The following is a 21432-nucleotide window of genomic DNA, read 5'->3' as shown; positions in this document are numbered from 1 at the left end:
TGACTTTTTCCGTCTGGTCGCTCCGCTTCGGTTCAGCTCGTGTCGGTCCGGATCTTCTGTTCCGGCTCCACTAGCTTGGGTGATCTCGGCCATCCGGAATAGGGCTCACCCGAACCCATGTTCCGGCCTTCTCCTCGAGCAGCCTTCCTTCCCGGTTTCTCGTCCCTCGAACGCCGCGCACGTTCTTCTCGTCCACCGGTGTACTCTTCCGCGGACACCTCGTCCCTCGGACACACCGAGCCCGTCGGCTCTCTCCCGTGCCGTCCTTCTCGCTAGCCGCGTCTTCCGCTCGACTTCCTGTGTTCCTAAGTACCTGCACACTTAGACACAAGGGATAAACAACGCAGGACCTAACTTAACTTGTTTGATCACATCAAAACACCTCGGGGTTCCAACAGCATGTTCATCCCGACCTGCACGTTGGGTCTGTAAGCAGACCCGCTGATAGTTTCCATCCTTAGCAATACTTGGCCCACGAGCCCATTTGCTACTTACTATCAGGACTGGGTCTTATAATTCTCTCTTTTGATTTTGGTCACGTAAGCTGGACTTTTGACCTCTATGTTGTCCATATCAGCCCGACTGCTGACCAGCCACGTTGTCTTGACTTCTACCCTTCTTGACCTCCCCGTCAGCTGGACTTTTGACCGACCACGTTGGCTTGACTTCTGACCTTCCTGACCTCCCCGTCAGTTGGACTGTTGACCGGCCACGGAGGCTTGACTTCTGACCCTCTTGCGGCCTTGACTTTGAGCCATATTATCCTATTGACTCCACAAAATACGCACCGTATCATTACGAATATATGTTAATACAATTGGTAAGTTCATGCTAAAATATGGCAGTAAAGATAGAATTCGTCATCTGTGATCCTCTATGGAAAGATAAATCGAAAAAGTCGGTGCAAAGGAAGGTTTGAGATTCAAACCTTACCCTGTAATAGCACTAACTAACTCAAATATGTACAAAGAAACTATTCTTTGATTCATTCTTTAATATCTGAAAGAATCGTCAGCAATTTTGTCGAAATCCATTTGACACTTACTTCTTGAATGATTGCAGTGATTCATCCAACGATCAAATCCCCGAATTTATAAACCTGGAAAATCAAAATCATAAATCTCCTTGCGGCTTTTGAGAAAAATCTCTCTAGTCGTTTAAAACATATTTTTAAAATATTATTACACTATCTTCTTAACTCGTACAATGACGGGACACTTCAATCTATCAAACGATGTCAGATTTGATGGGAGTTTAATAAATTTCATTGTCGGATCGGATTAAATGAGGGATAAACTTGGAACTTCGGTGATGGCTCCCAATAAATTATTGTAGTAGAAAATTCGAAGATTTTTGTTTTTTTTTTTTTTGAAAAAAAATATCCGTGACCCTAACACCCTTAACTATTCAAAAAGGAGTAAATCAGAAAATAACATCTAACCATCCTATATATGAGAAGATAAATTCTCAGACTTTATTAAAAAAAAAAAAAAAACTAATGAGCTTTAGAGTTCTTTTAAAATTGCAAGGATGCATAGACGTAGGCGTAGCAAGTCATTTTCTTATAAATTTATAATTTTTTATTTTTTAAAAATAATAAGAATTTTGAATGATAAACCATGAGCCGATGTTTTACGTAGGATGAAAATTTTTTTCAAGATGATCTAATGATTGTCATCATAAATTATGAGATTTGAATTTTCAAATAATCGAGATAAATATTTTTCCCATACGTTAATGATTATTTCAAAGATTAGTAATTATTCATGATTTACTTCTTTCTTATTATACTGAAATAAATATAATCATCTTTTATAATGTGTACAGTGAAAATATCCTCTAATCAGAACTGTTGTCAAGCGCCAATGAAGCGATTGTCAAAGTTGCAGAAGTAACCACAATCGAGTTGCGGCAGCGACGGACAAGAAGATATTCGATCGACAGCGATGAGAGAGATCTAGTTGATGGCTAGCAGCGGCAGCGCATGCTCCAGTGCGCGTGCGCCAACGGACGTGGCAACGAGAAACAGCATACGATCGAGCAGGAACGACGACAAAGGCGACAGAGATACGAAGAAGAGAGAGTGTAAAAAAAATCAATGAGTTGCTTCCTTCCTCCTGTTGGATCTCTTGCCTCTCCGATTCTCTCTTCAGATTCGTGCTGGCATATTAGGTAAATTTTGTTACAGAACAGAAGAATTTTACCGACAAGAAAATTCCAGCACGAAGCTGACAAATGATAGGTGAACCATGATTTTAACAAGGATCCAAACACCCGTGAGGCTCATTGTTGCTGAGCTTGGGATTATTGTTACTGGACATGCAAGAAATGTTTTTTTTACTTAATCAGGACTTTTACTCACTGATTCGGCGAGTCAAAAGTCACGCTGAACTCTCAGTTAAAATCTAATATGACTCCTAAGAAAATTAGATTCAGCATGTATTAGACTTGGGTCAGATCGAATAAATCAACTATCATATCTGGACACCAGTCCTCTTATCTACTTCGGCCAAGGATCCCGACACTCTCCTAATTTTAGCAACCAACTCCCTCTCAATTTCGGTCATAGTTGTCGACATTTTTAGTATCAATCTCAGATCCTATCATCACTTGGATCACAGTCTTAATCTCGGATCTAGTCTTCATTCATGTCTTGGCCATCGTTGATGACATCTTCAGTATCAGTCTCAAATCTTGATATTACTTGAATCTCAATCTCAATTTTAGATCCCGACCTCATGTGTCTGGACTGCAATTACTGAAATCTTCAGTTTCAATTCCAGTTCACAACATCATCTAAAATATATTTCATTGTAATAATAGGTGATTACATTTACCTTCCCTCATAGTCCGTCCTTAAATTATGAGAAAGAAAATAAGTTACAAAATCATCTTATAGTTAACCATCAAATAATTAATTTGTCACTCTAAACAACTATATATTCTCATGAAAATGGTCGAAATATACTTCAAGGTGGCAAAAGGTGATTCATTCACCCCCAGTCTCCCTCAACTCTTCTCCTCGCCAATACGGAAGAAGTAAATCGCGAATAATTATTAGCCTTAAACAATTAATAGGGTATGAAAAAGGACAAACGCCCAACTATTAATCAAGATTTAACTCCAGATTTTATGATGGCAACTTCACCATACGCTAATCAACTATCTGTCTCGAGAAGACGGTTGAAATATGCTTTATGATGATAAAAGATGATTCACTCGCTTCCATCACCTCCGTTAATTCATCCCTAGACAACAAAAAAAATAAATCACAAAATTACTTACTAAGCACTAGCCAACCATTCCTCTTAAAAAAAAATTATAAATTATTTTTTTAGACAACACATAAAAGATAAATCATAAATAACTAATCATTTTAGACAATTAAATAACACGTAAAAAAATAAATACTCAACTACTAACTAAGATTTAACCATAAATCTCATAATTATAATATTACTATAAACTAGCCATCCATCCCTTCTTACGTAAATTGTAAATTATTCAGCTGGGCTGATAAGCGTTGTAAGTTACTTAGATGTTCGTTCAGAAATGGACAAATTGTCGCATTCCCATAGGCAGTCAGACAAATCTTTCCAAGTACCTCGAACAATGGGGCAGTCAAAGTCACGTCAATCTCTAACACAGTTGAAAATTTAATCAGAATTCTACTAATCACATCACAACAACAAGCACCGGAGCCACACCAAGGACTGTAAAAGAAAACTCGAAGGAATCCAAGATACAAAACAATGCAACGCTTCTATGGAAGTGAGTTTTCCAGACTGCAAGAAAAGGCCGAGGTATTCAAACACTCGCTGCTCTTCTTCATGTCCATGCTCGAGGTCTTCCTATGGCAGTGATCGTCCACAGAGTATCCCCCCAGCCTCGTCTTCCGCTTCGCCTTGGTCGACTCAGTCAGGCCCATGAAGCCCGGCCGGTCCGAAGCTAAAAGAGTGCTGTTCGAGATCGGCGTCGAAACGCACACCGACGACGGCGACGACGAGCTCCCGTTGTAGCAGTTGTCCGTGCTCGGGGAGGAAGCAGACCGAGTTTTGCAGCTCGGGTGGTTGGCCGCCGATGGAGGAGGTCGAACTGAAATCCTCGTGCTGATACTGTTTTTCTTCACCTTCACTGAGTTGGGAACGTAAACGCAGTCATCTTTCAATTCGATTTCGGAGAGATCGTTCGGGATCTTGCGATCCAGCAATCTGTTCTCCCAGGGCTTTGCAGCCATCCACCTCTCAAGCCAACTCCAGCTTCCGCTGCTCTTGTCCAAGGATTGATGCTTAGCCGTTCTCGTTTGCTTTGGCTGCTGCAAAAGGAAATACGAGAATGAAACTAGAAGAACAGAGCCATAAAGTAAAAGAACTGGCATTGGAACCTGTTGAGAAAAGGCATAAGCAATAGCCCGTTCCCTCTTCGCAGCTCCTTTTTGCTTCATCTGCAGCTTCGATCTTACTTCTTCTAATGTGCCCGGACTGTCACACCATCCTCCCTAAATCGGAAATGGGTTCGAGATCAGGTTCTGTGCGCCGGATTGAATAGATTTAATGAGATCTAAGAGAACCTCTGCTTCCTTGAGAGGATCGAGCTTGGCCCTGCGGACGTCGAGCATGCGCTGCACGGCCTGGCCTTGGGAGGACATGCGCACCCGGCGCGCCCGGACGCGCGCCTGCACTCGGACCAGAGCCTGCATGCACCGCAGAGTCACCGCCGCCTGCTTCCTCACCTGCCGGCCGCGCACGATGGCCTGAAGCCTCACTATCCCCCTCAGCGCCCGCCGCGCTCGCCGCGCCTTATCGGTGGACAAAGCAACGGCAAAGCTCTCATTTTTATTTTTCCTACCGGAAACGTAGCAAACAACGTAAAGATCGCACTTTTACTTTACCAGGAACGCGCGGAAGGCGGTCTGGATGCGGATGGCCGCCCACTCCTGCCGGACCACCCGGAGGTCCCTCGGCGGAACGCGGACGGCGGCGGCGTTAGCGTCGGAGGAAGCGTCCGGAGCCTCGGACGACGCCGTCGGCCGGTGGCGGCGGCCCCTCGAGCCCTGGCGCAGAGGGAGGTGGTCCCAGGAGGAGCTCCTCCATAGCTTCTTCCACACCCCGCTCTTTCGATTCCTCCCATCCTTTTCCTTCGAGCAAGCAGGAAGAAGAACAAGTTCAGCAACCGAAAGAAAGAAAGAAAGATCAAACAAGAGGATAAAAAAAAAGAGAAAATATTACAGAGCTAACTTCCTCTTGTTTCTTGAGTCCTACTATCAAGGACTTCATCCACTTCCTTGAACCGCCCATCCCTTCACAAATTCCCACTCGTCGCAGCCGATTGAGAGGGAGGGAGGGAGGAGCGAGGGTGTGTTCAAATTCAAATGAGAGGGCGAGAGATGATTTAGAAAGAGGGGAAAGCGGACGCAGAGAGGAATCCAATAAATGTGGCATTGTGAATGCAAGATGCTGCTGTTTTTTGTCGGGAAACGAGGCGCAATTCACTGTTTTTAGTTGTGGTCAATTCCTTCCCCAAGGCGAAGGCAAAGGCAAGGCTTTCTTCTCTGAGCATAAGGAGCCAAGTGTTCTTTTCGATGCCTTTTTGTTTTTCTGGAATGGCATTGGCAGCTAGCAGACTGGAGAGAGCAATGGATTAGAATATAATCGCTTGGCAGTGAATCATGGCCCTGCCCACCGGCCTGTCTGGCTCAGAATGGCACAGGCCTGCTTGGCTCAGACTGAAAAGGAAGAAAAAATATATAAAAGGAAAACATTGATTTATTTGTAGTACAATTAGAAACTAACTATTAATGTGATGAAACTAAAAAATAAATTATATGAATCTCCTTTTTTTTTTTTTTTTTTTTTTTTAACAAATAATTTAAAGATTTATTAGTAATTTTTAAAGACATATTAATCAGGATTTAGAGTTATTATTAAAAAATTTTAATATTAATCAATTAGATCTAAAGTTCGAGACTCAATTGCTATATATTTTTCTCATCGATAATTTTCTCTCATTTTCTTTAGTTCACATGGAGGCCAAATCTCCTAGTCCAAAAAAAAGTAGATTAGGAGATTGACCACTTGCAATTACTGTCGAATAGTGGTCGTAATCCGATCGCAATTAGTTATGATTCCTCCTTGAGTTTATCGTCCTCTCAGGTTATAGTTTGGGTTGGGACAGGTGGTCGAAAGCCACCGGCGGTAGGCAAGTGGCCAGGTTGTCGGGCGTCGAGACATGGATGACCTCCGGACACTCATCTTGATCCAAATTGTAGCCTAGGGAAGACGGTGAACCTAAAGAGGGATCACAATCAAATGCGATCATGATCCGACCGTAATTGCAAGTAGTCCATCCCCTGATCCACTTTTTTATGGACTAAAAGATTTGATTTCATATTTTAAGATTGACAATACTATGAATGAAAAAATTTCTATAAATATCTTGGGTTGAAAAGTACACTTTTTTTTACTTTTTAACTAATATCAAATATGATATTAAATTAATTTTTATAAATGGAAGCTTGTTACAGTAGCTTGGAATTCTCGAGCACGTGGGGCTAGCATATAAAGAATTAAATAAATTTTTTTATTAAAAAGAGTACTTACAGACGTAACGGTGACACTCAAGAATAAATCATACTATTATTAAATAATGTTATTTAATTATTAACATAATATATATATATTGATCCGGCAGTAAGAATGGGGGACCCCATTTAGCAGAGTCAACGCCGCGAGGAGGGCCAAAGGCCTTGGCCGAGCGGATAAGGAGGGTGACGACCAGCTGAGGCTTCCGAGCGGAAGCAATATACCCCGCCGGAGGCGGGGTTCCGACGCTCATGATGAACAGTAGGAAAGGCCGAGCAGAGGGCCTGCTCGGCCGAAGGAATAAAACATCAACGCTGCGAACAGTCCAGAGCACATGACCCGGAAGCTCCCGCGCGGACCAGAACATCCGATCGGCCGGACGCGAGGAAACTGCCGACCGGTCGGACGATTGACGGGGAGTAAGAAAAGGCAAGGATAGGAACATCTTCTGACAGCAGATGATATGCAGGATCCTAGGACATGGGCTCACTGTCCCATCAAGGACATGGGCTCACTGTCCCATCAAAGACGTGCTCGTACTGTAGCAGTAAGGAGTCAGGCAAGCTCCTCTAACAAGCCCATACTGGGTATGGGTTGAGGACACGTGTGTGTGCCTCGGTATATGTACATCAGCCTCCTCAGAAGTCTATATAAGGCCTCCACTTCTTCAACCGGGGGTACACGAGTCTTCATCTTTGAGCCACTTCCTTCATCTATTCCCTCGTCTGACTTGAGCGTCGGAGGGCCGTCGCCGGGACACCCCTCCCGGCTCGGTTTTGTTGCGTGTTCGCGAGCACTCAGATTCAGCAGGAGCGCCACGTCCCCGTCCGCTGACCGGTTCGGACAGATCAATTTAGCGCCGTGGGAACGCACCGCATCCGAAGGGAACAATGGACGAGGCCGGACGACAACACACGGTGGCGCTTCGAAGAACTCGGCGCTCTCGTCGAGATGAGGGCCGCCAAACTTATGGAGCTAAAGCAGAAAGCCGAACGGAGCAACAAGCAACATCTACATCGGGTGGCCGAGCTGAAGCACCTCAAGCCACCGCTGCATTCCATCGGCCTTATTTCGCACCCTGAAGCCGTACCGGCTCGAGAGATAGAGGATCTTCTTCCTACGAAATGCCTAGACGAGACGCCAGAAAGGGGAAAGCTCCCGGCGGACTTATCTCCGGCGGATTAATCGCCAATTTTCGGAGGCTATTCTACGAGAGCCTCTGCCTAAACATTACGGCCCCCGGTGATCGGTGAGTACAATGGAACAACAGACCCGGATGATCATCTGGGTAAGTTCGATAACACAGCTACGCTCCATCAATATACAGATGGAGTAAAGTGCCGAGTCTTTCTTACTACTCTCTCGGGATCGGCTCAACGGTGGTTTAGGAGGCTGCCGGACGGATCCATCACTAGCTTCAAGGACTTCCGAACAGCCTTCCTCCACCACTTCGCCAGCAGTCGGCGTTATCAGAAGACAAGTGTCAACTTGTTCGCCATCAAGCAAGAGCCAAGAGAATCGCTTCGAGCTTACATCCAGCGATTCAACCAAGTGGCGATGGATATTCCAACGGCCACATCGGAGACGATGATGAATGCCTTCACGCAAGGCCTTGTGGATGGGGACTTCTTCCGGTCGCTCATCCGAAAGCCGCCCCAAGATTATGATCATATGCTGCACCGGACCAATGAATATATCAACGTGGAGGAAGCGCAGGCAGCCAGGAAGAAAGAAACACCAACCGAACGGGCTCCTCCTGCCGAGCGGAGACCCTTTGCCGCTCATCAACCGCCAAGAGGAACGTCCCCAGATCACACGTACAAGAGGTAGCTGCCGCTCGGCCCAAGCCAAAGAAGAGATGGACCCCTATGTTCTGCTCCTTCCACCGGACGGATACGCACAACACGAGGGATTGTCGAAGTCTTCCCTTCGTGGCTAATCCCGTCCCCAGGAGTGCCGAACGGCGGTCTCCTCCCATCGACAGGAGACAAAGGACCCATGAAGCCGACCGGACCCGCACCGAGAGGCGACATCAACAGACGTCCGATCGGCACCGATCTCCAAGACAGGAGAATCGCCGAGCATCCAGAGAACGGTCCCGGCCGTCCGCTCGGGAAGAGGAAAATAGAAGCAATACTTCCCGAGGCGAGATCAACGTTATTGCTGGTGGGCCGACCGGAGGAGACTCCAACCGAGCCAGAAAGGCGGGCGTCCGGCAGCTACAGATCCACGCAGTCGGTTGTAGCCAAGAGCGGGCAAGTGGACCGGAAATCACTTTCGGGCCCGGAGACTTAGAAGGAGTAGAAGTGCCCCACGACGACGCTCTGCTCATTAAAGCGGTAATAGCAAATTACACTATTCACCACATATTTGTTGACACAGGGAGCTCGGTCAACATTATATTCAAGAAGGCGTTCGATCAGCTGCAAATTGATCGAGTCGAGCTGTTGCCCATGACAACGCCGCTCTACGGGTTCACGGGTAACGAAGTGCAGCCAGCCGTATCGGACAAATACGGCTGGCTATCTCACTGGGAGAAGAGCCGCTCAGGAGGACGCAAACAGCAAACTTCGTGGTGGTGGACTCTCCCTCATCATACAACGTCATTTTGGGACGACCGGCGCTCAGCGAGTTCCGGGCGGTTGTCTCCACCTTCCACCAGAAGATCAAATTCCCCGTGGAGGATAGAGTAGGAGAAGTACGTGGAGATCAGCTAGCAGCTCGGCGGTGCTATATAGAGATGATCCGAGCAGAAGCCTGTTCCGCTCGGAAGGCGCCCCGGATCGAGGTGCACGCCATAACCGAGAAACCTCCTGCTTTAATTTATGATGAAAAGGAGGAAATTCAAATCCATCCGACCCGATCGGAGAACACGACTTTTATTGCCTCTGATCTGGAGGAGGAGCAGAAGGAGGAGCTGATCCAATGCCTCCAACGAAATCATGATGTCTTCGTCTGGTCGACACATGAGTTCCCCGGAATTTCCCCAAGCATAGCGCAGCATGAGTTGCATGTCCGACCGGACGCTCGTCCAGTGAGGCAGAGGAAAAGAGATTTCAGTGCCGAGCAGAATGCAATCATCCGGGCGGAAGTAGAGAAACTTCTGGAGGCCGGCCATATACGCGAAGTGCAGTTCCCGAGCTGGCTGGCTAATGTAGTATTAGTCTCCAAGCCGGGCGGCAAGTGGAGAGTCTGTATCGACTTTCGGGACTTAAACAAAGCATGCCCCAAAGATTTTTATCCCCTGCCCCGGATAGATCAGCTGGTGGATTCTACGGCCGACTGCAAATTAATTTGTATGCTTGACGCCTACCAAGGCTATCATCAAGTGCCTCTCGCCCGGGAAGATCAAGAAAAAGTAAGCTTCGTAACGGCCGACGGCACATATTGCTACAATGTGATGCCGTTCGGATTGAAGAATGCCGGGGCCACCTATCAACACTTGATGAATAAAGTGTTCAAGGAGCAGATCGGGCGGAATCTGGAAGTTTATGTGGACGACATTCTTATCAAGTCCGCCCGATCGGCCGATCTCTTCAAGGACATGGAAGAAATCTTCCGAACGCTTCGCAAATATGGAGTCAAGCTAAATCCCCAAAAGTGCCTGTTCGGAGCAAAATGAGGGCGTTTCTTGGGATACATAGTGACTGAGCGGGGAATCGAAGCCAATCCCAGCAAGGTGAAAGCTCTGCAAGACATGCCGCCTCCAAGAAATACAAGGGAAGTGCAGCGGTTGACCGGTCGGATAACTATTTTGTCCAGATTCATCTCCAAAACCGCCGACCGGAGCCTACCATTCTTCAAGATCCTGCGCAAGGCTACTAAGTTCCAGTGGGATGAAGAATGTGACCGAGCATTCGAAGAATTGAAGACATATCTTAATTCTCTGCCTATACTTGCCAAGCCGATCAGGGGTGAGTCACTTTATATTTATCTGTCGTCAACTGAGCATGCTGTAGGCTCAGCACTTGTGAGGGCGAGCGGCGAAGAGCAGCCGGTGTATTTTCTGAGCCATATTTTAAAAGATGCTGAATCTCATTACACCGGGCTCGAGAAGTTGGCCTTTGCTTTAGTTCTAGTCGCTCGGCGTCTTCGACGATATTTCTTGGCTCACACCATCATTGTCCGGACGAACAGCCCGCTAGGAATCCAGGAGCGTCCGGACGGCTCATCAAATGGACGACGAACTAAGTGAATTTGACATCCAATACCACCCTCGCCCGGCGATCAAAGCGCAATCCTTGGTGGATTTTGTGACCGAAGTCCAAGCCAGAGCCGGAAGCTCGTGGAGAATATATGTGGATGGGTCTTCCACTCGGTTCGGTGGAATATTCTGCTCTCGCCTCAAGAAGAAAAGATGCACTTATCCGTCCTATGGGATTATAAAGCTACCAACAATGAAGCAGAGTATGAGACCCTCATAGCCGGATTACAGGCAGCACGGCATGTGGGAGCCGGTCGGGTGACACTTTATTCAGATTCACAGTTGGCCGCTCAGCAACTATCTGGCACCTTTGAAATCAACAGCGCTCGGCTTAAACTCTATGCTGAGGCCTTTGAAAAACTCAAAGCTAATTTCCGTGAGGTTCTTATCCAGAAGATTCCCCGAACGGAGAACCAGGCAGCCGATGAGTTGGCCAAACTAGCAAGTTCTATGACGCCGGTCATTATCCCGAAGCCAATTGAACAAGTATCTTTGGTGGCACATGTTGACCGGATGGAAGGCCTCAGATTTCCGGACGACTGGAGGACACCCATCATAGAGTTTTTGCGCTCGGGCACCACTTCTGTCGATCGGGAAGAAGCCCAGCTGCTCAGGAGGAGGGTCGGTCGGTTCACACTCATCGGCGATCAGCTCTACAAGAAGGCTTTCTCTAGCCCGCTGTTGAAGTGTGTGAGCTCGGAAGACTCGGCTTACATCCTCCAAGAGGTACATCAAGGATCGTGTGGGGGGCATCCGGGCGGACGATCACTAGCCAAGAAGATTTTGCTAGCTGGATATTTTTGGCCAACCTTACAAATGGACGCCGCTCGGACAGTATCTACATGCCTCTCATGCCAGAAGTATCACAACTTCTCGCACCGACCGGCAGAGGAGATGAAGACATCAGCCGTTTCATGTCCGTTCTATCAATGGGGAATGAATATTGTGGGTCCATTCCCGATGGCGACCGGGCAAAGGAAATTTTTGCCGGTGGCGGTCGATTATTTTTCCAAGTGGGTGGAGGCCGAGCCACTAGCCAGGATCATCGAGCGGATGGTCAAAAAATTCATCTGGCAACACATCATCTGTAGGTTCGGTATCCCTCGCCGGTTGGTTTCCGACAATGGGCGGCAATTCACAGGGAAGGTGTTAGAAGATTGGTGCAAAAGCTACGGCATCGAGCAACACTTCACGTCCGTGGCATACCCCCAAAGCAACGGTCAAGCCGAAGTAGCCAACCGGGAAATTCTCCGTATTCTACGCACTCGGCTCGACCACGTGGGGGGGAGTTGGCCGGATGAAGTGCCGGGCGTTTTATGGGCCATCCGGACGACTCCTAAGGAAGCAACGGGCGTCACACCTTTTCATCTGGTGTACGGCGGCGAAGCAGTCATTCCAGTTGAAGTCGGCGTCGAGTCCGTCCGGGTCCAATTGTACGATGAAGGCAACGCCGATCGGAGGAACATGGAGCTGGATTTGATTGACGAGGAGCGAGCCAAGGCATCCGTTCGGCTGATGGCATACCGTCAACGAATGAAGCAAAACTACAACCGCCGCGTCATTCCCCGATCATTCCAGGTCGGCGACCTTGTCTGGAAAAAAGTCAAACCGGTCGGCGACGTCGGCAAGCTTGAAGCTCCGTGGGCAGGTCCCTTCAAAATCACCGAAAAACTCCGCTCGGGTGCGTATTATTTGGAGGATGAAGACGGTCGGCAGTTGGATAGGCCGTGGAGCGCGAACCACCTCCAGCCTTATCGGGCGGGATGAAAGGTGTACCACTGTAAATTATCCTGTGTACTTTTTTCGACCGAATACTGGAAATGCAGAAATGAAGAATCAAGAGAACAAATATATGGCACCGTCACCGATGAACGAAGGCCCCGCGCCGTTCAGACGGAGGTATATTGGTCGAGCCAAGGTGCTCGACGAAGCAAACCCTGAGCCGTTCGGCCAGGAGTACGTTCTCCAAGCTGGGAGGAAAGGGCGTATGACCCGTGCTGTTCGGCCGGGCAAAAAAATAGTTCAAGCACGAGATGAGTTATGAAGGCCAAGGTCGCTCGACCTGGTAAGGAGTTAGCCTTAAAGGCCGTCTAGCCTAGACGTTAAACCGTAGAGCCGCGCCGACCGGCTATAAATATCCGCGCCGACGAGCTCCGTCGTTAAATATCGAGAGACGAGCTGGCGTCTATAAACCCTCCGAGCGGGAGACCGACGAGCCCCGTCGTTAAACATCGAGAGCCGCGCCGGCCGGCTATAAATATCCGCGCCGACGAGCTCCGTCGTTAAATATCGAGAGACGAGGCGACATCTATAAACTCTCCGAGTGGGAGACCGACGAGCCCCGTCGTTAAACATTGAGAGCCGCGCCGACCGGTTATAAATATCCGCGCCGATGAGCTCCGTCGTTAAATATCGAGAGACGAGCCGACAACTATAAACCCTCCGAGCGGGAGACCGACGAGCCCCGTCGTTAATCATCGAGAGCCGCGCCGACCGGCTATAAATATCCGCTCCAACGAGCTCCGTTGTTAAAGATCGAGAGACGAGCCGGCGTCTATAAACCCTCCGAGCGGGAGACCGACGAGCCCCGTCGTTAAACATCGAGAGTCGCGCCGACCGGCTATAAATATCCGCGCCGACGAGCTCCGTCGTTAAATATCGAGAGACGAGCCGGCGTCTATAAACCCTCCGAGCGGAAGATCGACGAGCCCCGTCGTTAAAAATCGAGAGCCGCGCCGACCGGCTATAAATATCCGCGCCGACGAGCTCCGTCGTTAAAGATCGAGAGACGAGCCGGCGTCTATAAACCCTCCGAGCGGGAGACCGACGAGCCCCGTCGTTAAACATCGAGAGCCGCGCCGACCGGCTATAAATATCCGCGCCGACGAGCTCCGTCGTTAAATATCGAGAGACGAGCCGGCGTCTATAAACCCTCCGAGCGGGAGACCGACGAGCCCCGTCGTTAAACATCGAGAGCCGCGCCGACCGGCTATAAATATCCGCGCCGACGAGCTCCGTCGTTAAAGATCGAGAGACGAGCTGGCGTATATAAACCCTCCGAGCGGGAGACCGACGAGCTCCGTCGTTAAATATCGAGAGACGAGCCGGCGTCTATAAACCCCCCGAGCGGAAGATCGACGAGCCCCGTCGTTAAAAATCGAGAGCCGCGCCGACCGACTATAAATATCCGCGCCATCGAGCACCGACGTTAAATATCGAGAGACGAGCCGGCGTCTATAAATCCCCGAGCGGAAGACCGACGAGCTCCGTCGTTAAAAATCGAGAACCGCGCCGATTGTCTATAAACATCCGCGCAACGAGCATTCGCAAAAACTAAATTGTTTAAGTCCGATTGGTCGTCGGTTTGTTAATACTTCGCATTCACTGAATGCAAACAGTATAGCCAAACGCTAAACGATTTCGAGGAAAACGAGTTAATTGATTAACATGGTCGGTTGTCTAGTGGGAAACACGTATAGCTTAACTGACTCTACAAAGGAGCACCAAACAGACAGAAGAGGGCAATAAAGGACCGACAAAAATGGAAGCAAAGGAATACAATTAGGCCGAACGGCACGTACAAAAATTTTACATCCGCCGAGCGGATGAAATACAGCAAGTACTTGGAAGAACTCGCCTCACTCCGGGTCCTCAAAATTGAAAAAGGCATCCGGGATATCGTCAATCATGGCCGCCAGGTCGGAGGCGGGAATGTGCATTCCCGCAGGAAGGTGGCCACCCTTCTTCAAGTACGCCACGGTGACCTTGACCGCCTCGGCGAAGGTTGATGAGACATTGTCGCCGAATTTTGCGCCGAATCGTTCCGAGCGGAGGTAGTCTTGGCGCGCTACTACTAGGCGGCTCAGCTCTCCCTCCTTATATTTTCTGAGTACCGCCCGGGAAGCAGTTAAGGAATCTTGGACTGCCTTCAAGTCCATTTCAGCCTTTGTGCGTTCTGCCGAACGGTCTTCCCGTTCGGAGTTCAGCTGGGCCTCCAGATCCTTGGATCGCTGATCTAGCGCACGGACATCTACTTTCATCTTGTCCAGATCAGCTATTGCTCGCTTCTTCCGGGCAGTAGCGCGTTTGGCATCCGCTTCGCGCTTCTTGATTTGGCCCTCTAGCCGAGCCACCTCTGTAGACAGGTCGGCGGCCTTCTTCTGTTCGGCCTCGCGGGCTTGTTTCTCCCGCTCGGCCGATGGACCCCCCGACACTTGGAGTTTCTCCAGGAGATCCTCCAGCTCGGCTAGCCGATGGCTAGTGGCGATTTGCTCAGCCCAGCGCTGTAAGGAAAATAATAAAATGAGGAACCGGACAGTAGCATGGCACAGAAAGAAAAATGAATTCACCTGAGTGGCCTGCTGCATGTTGTTATCGCCGAGCTGCTTAGGCGTCATGAGGGCCACTTGAATCTGGGCATCCTCGAAGAGCTTGGCGAGCGGACCCATCAGGGTTATTTCATGTACGGGGCTTGATGGCCGATCGGCGGACAACAAATATTCCTCCGATGGAAATCGGAGGGTAGTCTTGATGGTCGGGTGGCCGGACGGCGTTTCCTCGGCCGCACTCGCCTTGCCCGAGGACTCCCCTATGGTAGAGGTTTCGCCCAACCGTCGTAAGCGACGGTGAGTTCGTGGAGGAGAACCAGAGGGCTGTGCGGTGGGCGAGGCCACTGGAGTCCCGATCTGCGACGGCGTGCGATCTGGCGAAGCTACCCCGATCGGCGCCTGTGGTCCGCCCTCTTGGGTCGGCGGAAGGCTGGAGTCTCTTTGACATTTTCGCCGAACTTCCAGTGGGGGATCCCCGACCTGGGGGACCCCCAGCTCGGCTGGGGCAGAGGAAACAGGGTCCGCCTCAACTTCCGTGGAAGCGGATGGGGTAACTTCTGTTTCAGGAGCGGACTGCGTCCCCCCCTCTCCGGTAGCTGCCGGGCGGCTGGGAATAAGACCCCGCTCGGTGAGTTCTTTTTTAGTCGCCGCCTCAATTTCCACGACCTTCAACTTCAGATGATCGGTGGCCTTGGAGCGCCACATGACTTCAGCTGCAATGGAAGAAATTAAAATCAGTTAGACAAAAAAGGTGAAGAGAGTAAAAAGTCCTTACTCATGCGGTAGGGGAGATTTGCCCGAACGGGAGATAATCCGAAAATGTATAACACCCCCTTGAGAAGCAACTGGTCGATTTTGTACTGCTGACCAGACAACCAGTTCGCCGCATGAAGGTAGGCCGGATTGCTTCTGAATTTGCCGAGCTCCGGCTGGGTCGGCACAGCGAATGCTGGCCGCTCGGGAAGTCGGATATAGAAGAAAAACTCCTTCCAGTGCTTGTTGGAAGTCGGCATATTATCAAAAAATTTAAAGCTTATTCTACTTTGGAAAATGAAAGTGCCCAGCTCGGATTGTTTGGGGTAGAAGAAGAAGTGGAATATTTTGGGGTCAATTGGGATACTGTGCAGCTTAAAGAGGACAACCATCCCGCTCAGCAACCTAAAGGAGTTCGGCACAAGTTGGCCGAGCAGGATGCGGAAATAATTACAAACCTCCAAAATAAAGGGATGGGTATGAAATCTAAGGCCGCCCTGAAATTGGTCCAGAAAAAGCAAATGGTACCGATCGGCGGGTTATGGGGCCGATCGGCCGGGTCGGCTATAATTATTTCATGGTCATCAGGGATCCCATACGTCCGAACAAGACGCCGAGCACCCTCTTCATCAAACCGATTCTCCATGGTCATATACCAAGGACCATGAACATCCACAGTGGGTACGGAAGTACTTGCCATGACTGAAGTATCAAGAAAAAGAAAGAAGGAAACCGAAGGAAACTCGGAAACGGAGGATAGACAAGAGTTCGCAAGCAGGGGAACGAAAGGAGTTCCACGCGAAAAGGAAAGGCCGAACGAAAGGAAGGGAGAAGCTTACTGAGGAAAGGTGAACGGAGAAGATCACCAGAAAGCCGAAAACCACCAAGAGGCGAAAGCTAGGACAACCGGAATGAAGCAGCCGCGGGCACCTTCGACGGAGGACGAGCGATGAAACAGAGAAATGCGGCGTAAGGGTGGAGACGAAGGCTTTATGCGAACGAGGCTGATCGACCTCGTCCGTCGAATGCAGGTCACGAGAGACGAGGTTATCATCTAACCGTCCATTTCAAAGTAATCGCGTCCCATCGTACGGATCATCACCGCCACGCGAGAAGAGCCACGTGGCACTCTGTCACCAGGCGCAATTAATGCGCCCATACCGCGCATGCTTCGACTTAATGGAAAAGATTTGTGCGATTTTCGAGAAGATTTAGACAAGCAAACATCCACGCTGGAGGTCAAGACATTCAGAACGAAGAGCCGAGCGGATGATGAGTTATGAGGGCTGAACGACTCTAGGTATATCATAAGCGGCGGTAAGATGACGACCGCCCGTTCGGACACATAGTCCAGTCAGTCGGACTCACTGCCTCCTTCGACTAGACTTGAAGAGGAGGCAAGTGATCCGGCAGTAAGAATGGGGGATCCCATTTAGCAGAGTCAACGCCGCCAGGAGGGCCAAAGGCCTTGGCCGAGCGGATAAGAAGGGCGACGACCAGCTGAGGCTTCCGAGCGGAAGCAATATACCCCGCCGGAGGCGGGGTTCCGACGCTCATGATGAACAGTAGGAAAGGCCGAGCAGAGGGCCTGCTCGGCCGAAGGAATAAAACATCAACGCTGCGAACAGTCCAGAGCACATGACCCGGAAGCTCCCGCGCGGACCAGAACATCCGATCGGCCGGACGCGAGGAAACGGCCGACCGGTCGGACGATTGACGGGGAGTAAGAAAAGGCAAGGATAGGAACATCTTCTGACAACAGATGATATGCAGGATCCTAGGACATGGGCTCACTGTCCCATCAAGGACATGAGCTCACTGTCCCATCAAAGACGTGCTCGTACTGTAGCAGTAAGGAGTCAGGCAAGCTCCTCTGACAAGCCCATACTGGGTATGGGTTGAGGACACGTGTGTGTGCCTCGGTATATGTACATCAGCCTCCTCAGAAGTCTATATAAGGTCTCCACTTCTTCAACCGGGGGTACACGAGTCTTCATCTTTGAGTCACTTCCTTCATCTATTTCCTCGTCTGACTTGAGCGTCGGAGGGCCGTCGCCGGGACACCCCTCCCGGCTCGGTTTTGTTGCAGGTTCGCCGGAACACTCGAGAATTCAGCAGGGAGCGCCACGTCCTCAGCGTTCGTTGACCCCTGGTTCGGACAGGATCATATATATATATATTATATATTACGTATATATATCTATATCTAAATTCTCAAATTATTTAAGTGTTATAGCCATAAAAATAAAATAATATAATAATTATTTTTACACTATTATAGGAGTTATAATCGGTAATTATTATATTATAAACATTTATAATTTTGATCAACACTAGTAAAACATGAGGGATTAGATAATTAACATCTATCTGTTGTAGTAGTTATAATTTCACATTTATTTTCTCAAAAAAGAAATATTGTTTTATAGAAAAATAAAGAATATCTAAAGATTATATTTTAAGAAAAGAGAAAATGTCCCTTTTCTAGAAAATAAAAATGAAACCAAACATCTCTTTCTCCATCGACCATCATTGGCTCTTGATGGTTTCCTAAATTTATTCATATTTTTTTTTAAAAAAAATAAAGCCATTTAATTTCATTATCAAAAGTAAATTGTGCCACTTAAATTCTCAATTAGTTTTCGACAAAAAAATATTAATTGAGTTAACCCATTGGATTCACTTCATATTTATATCATTTTATTTTTGACACTCTTCTGAATTTACCATGTTCAATTTCTATGATTCTAATTTCTTTTTAGTCATGAATGAATTTTGACAAAATTAATTGATGGATAAAGCTTCACATTTTAAAATAAGAACATAAATAAATGTAAGGACCACCAAGAGTGCAATAGTTTGAATTTAGATTACATTTAAATTTTTTTAAGGTGGCATTTTTTTTATTAAAATTTATTAAAAGGTTTGAAATTTTCAAAAAATAAATATGAGTAGATTTAGGGGTGGTATTAGGAGTGTAATGGTGTTAATTTCATATAAATTTTTAAAAATATTAAAGTTATTAAGGGCTTTTGGTTGAAAGCCCAACTGTACGATGAAGTGATAAAGATTTTATTTGTTTTTTATTGGAAAAAATATGTGAGCTATTTGGTAGGATGAAATATAATGGATGATTTACCTATTGGGTACCGCATTAAAATTCTAATTCAAAATTTAAAATTTAGGATAAAAAATTATTTTATTAAATTTAAATATTTATTTTTTATTATGCACCTTCCTTATAATTTCCAGAATTTAACGTATATTTATTTTTTTTCCTTAATATTTTTTATTATTAAATAGAAGAAAGAAACATATTTTAGTGTTAGAAGGACCAGACATACTATTTAATGTTTAGGGAATAAAATCTATTCTTTAAATTTTAAAAATTCTATTCATAAAATATATATTTAAGAAATAAGTACGGTAATTGATACATATAAATTTTTATGTAAAATATAAAATTTAATTTAGGAATAATTAATATGAATACTCTTAAACCCTTTAATTAATAATCAAGGATATAAGATTTGATTCTTAAACATGGTGTATTATAGTAAAATTTTCTTCTAGTAAAAAGTGGTCTAAGAATATTGATCATTTGGATAAATCTTCATTAGCACTTTCTAATTTATCCTAATTATAATGAAAAATTTCTATAAGATTAAACCGGTCACTTCTAAAATTAATCAGTTCGAAAAATTAGATACCTAAATTATTAAAAAAAAAAAGTGCAATGATAATAATATACCAGTACATCATATAAGAGTGTTCAATTATCTCGTACATCATTTTAAATATTTACGGTGTTCAAATTACTCGTGATAATAGGCCCATGCTAGGGCCCATTTATACTTTTCGAATTCATCTGTGGCTAATTCTTATGAACCGGTTAACACCACATTGATGATCGATTTAGTTTTACAGAAATTTTTCACTGACAATTAAAATATTTTAAAAAAAACACGAAGTCCATCGTCCCATAATTACGTGTAAAAATATTTACAAATGCAATATTTGAATGATAATTTAAGGCTAATTTAGATCGCAACAACAGACCTCGTGATTTGATAATTGCTCATAAAGCCCAACAGAAAAGGGTAAATGGAAAGCAATAGACGGAAGAGGGCTGCCATAGCGCCATGAAACCCCGCAGAGGTGATGTGAGAACGAGGGAGGGAAAGGAAGAGCGATCGCAGTTATCTGCAGAGACTCACCATCTCTTTCTTTGCTTGCAGGAAAAGGGAAGAGGAATGCCGAGATACATCTGCCGCCTCCCCCTCCTAGGTTGTTCCCTAACTATCCTTCGCCGTCGTCGACGTCTTCCACTCCTCTCCCCCCGCCTTCCATGCCCAGGAAGCCCTTCCTTCGCCGCATCTTACCACTCGTGCTTGTAGGCTGTACAGGTTCGCTCTCGATCCCTTCTGTTTTTGTGTTGGCCATCTTTTTGGATCCTTTAATTGATCCGGTGTGTTTGCTTCTTTTTTTTTCCCAGCTAAGGGATTTTTTCTAGGGTTTGTTAAATTAGTGATCGTAATTGGCCTCGGAGTTAGCGAAGATCCATATGTATTTTGTTTAAGTTTGCGCCATTTCGTGTATGCTACACGTTGATTCAGAATTTGCTTGATGATGCATATTATCCTACTAGGTGCTTTGTAAAATTTCAGACCATCATATTAGAAGTTGTCCCTTTTACTGATTACCATATAAAAATTTTAATCTTTTATTGCAATATGATTTCTTTCATGAAGTAGGATTAAATATTGTGAAGACGTTCCATCCTTGGACAAAGGTGTGCATCAGGAAGAGAAGCGTAGATAATCGGAGAAAAAAGAGATATGTTCTCTTGTCGGATGTAGTTTAAGAGGACTGGGGGATAATGTTTAAAAACCACTTTTCTTCTTGATTAATTTTCTCTTTTGCCTTTGTATGTTGGTTTGCCAATTTGAGGAGTTGATTACTTTTTTTTCACGACCAGCCAATTCCCCATAGTATGGCATAGTTGGATACAGGGTTCGAAGGATACGGTCGCTCACAAGCTTAAAACTGAAAATGACCTGTGACAGTCTGTCGAACTATTTCAAATATACCTAATTCTACATGCCAACCTGAAGACGAAGAAAGTATAAAGTAAAAAATGCAACTTTAATGTGCTAAAAGACTATCAAATCCTTCAGTCTGTCCTCAAGATACAACTGTATAGTTCCATCGAAATGGGAAGTGCAAGACTTATGTTGAATTCAAAGTATTCATATTAGATGTTAAGAAATAAACAAATAAAATTATTTAGATGGAAATGTAGTTGCCACAAACATAATTTAGTAACTTCTTTGAAAATAAGAAATAGAAACACTTTCTAGTGCTTATGTTGATCTATGGAGACTTGTATTTCTGTAGAAACTTATAAGTTTCCAGCTTCTTAAAAATATAATTCAGACAAGAATCAATATGAGACATAACATGCAACTCAAAGGTTCATCTGTTGATTTCAGCAAGCAGGCTGAGCTATGATTAATTTTTCCTTAGCTGATGGCAATAATCCAATGTGGTTGGTTCTTTCATAGAT

General features: G+C 46.4%; 1 protein-coding gene across 3 annotated transcripts; it reads right to left on the bottom strand.

Moving 5' to 3' along the window:
- Positions 1-3627: 3627 nt before the first annotated feature.
- Positions 3628-5456, bottom strand: LOC122038625 (protein IQ-DOMAIN 6-like). 3 transcript variants are annotated; one of them, XM_042598453.1, is made up of 5 exons: positions 5229-5456; positions 4892-5137; positions 4571-4798; positions 4385-4498; positions 3628-4315 (listed from the first exon to the last, which is right to left on the bottom strand). In XM_042598453.1, the coding sequence occupies exons 1-5, from the start codon at positions 5439-5441 to the stop codon at positions 3764-3766; spliced, it is 1353 nt and encodes a 450-aa protein (XP_042454387.1). In that variant the 5' UTR covers positions 5442-5456; the 3' UTR covers positions 3628-3763. The 3 variants fall into 3 exon arrangements, with proteins under 3 accessions (XP_042454387.1, XP_042454388.1, XP_042454389.1); XM_042598454.1 differs by having other exon boundaries at positions 3628-4312; XM_042598455.1 differs by having other exon boundaries at positions 5238-5456.
- Positions 5457-21432: the final 15976 nt, after the last annotated feature.

This window comes from Zingiber officinale, chromosome 1A (assembly GCF_018446385.1).
Source record: "Zingiber officinale cultivar Zhangliang chromosome 1A, Zo_v1.1, whole genome shotgun sequence".
Lineage (NCBI taxonomy): Eukaryota > Viridiplantae > Streptophyta > Magnoliopsida > Zingiberales > Zingiberaceae > Zingiber > Zingiber officinale.
The sequence above is the reverse complement of the archived record's forward strand: the minus strand, read 5'-3'. Positions and strand labels throughout refer to the sequence as shown.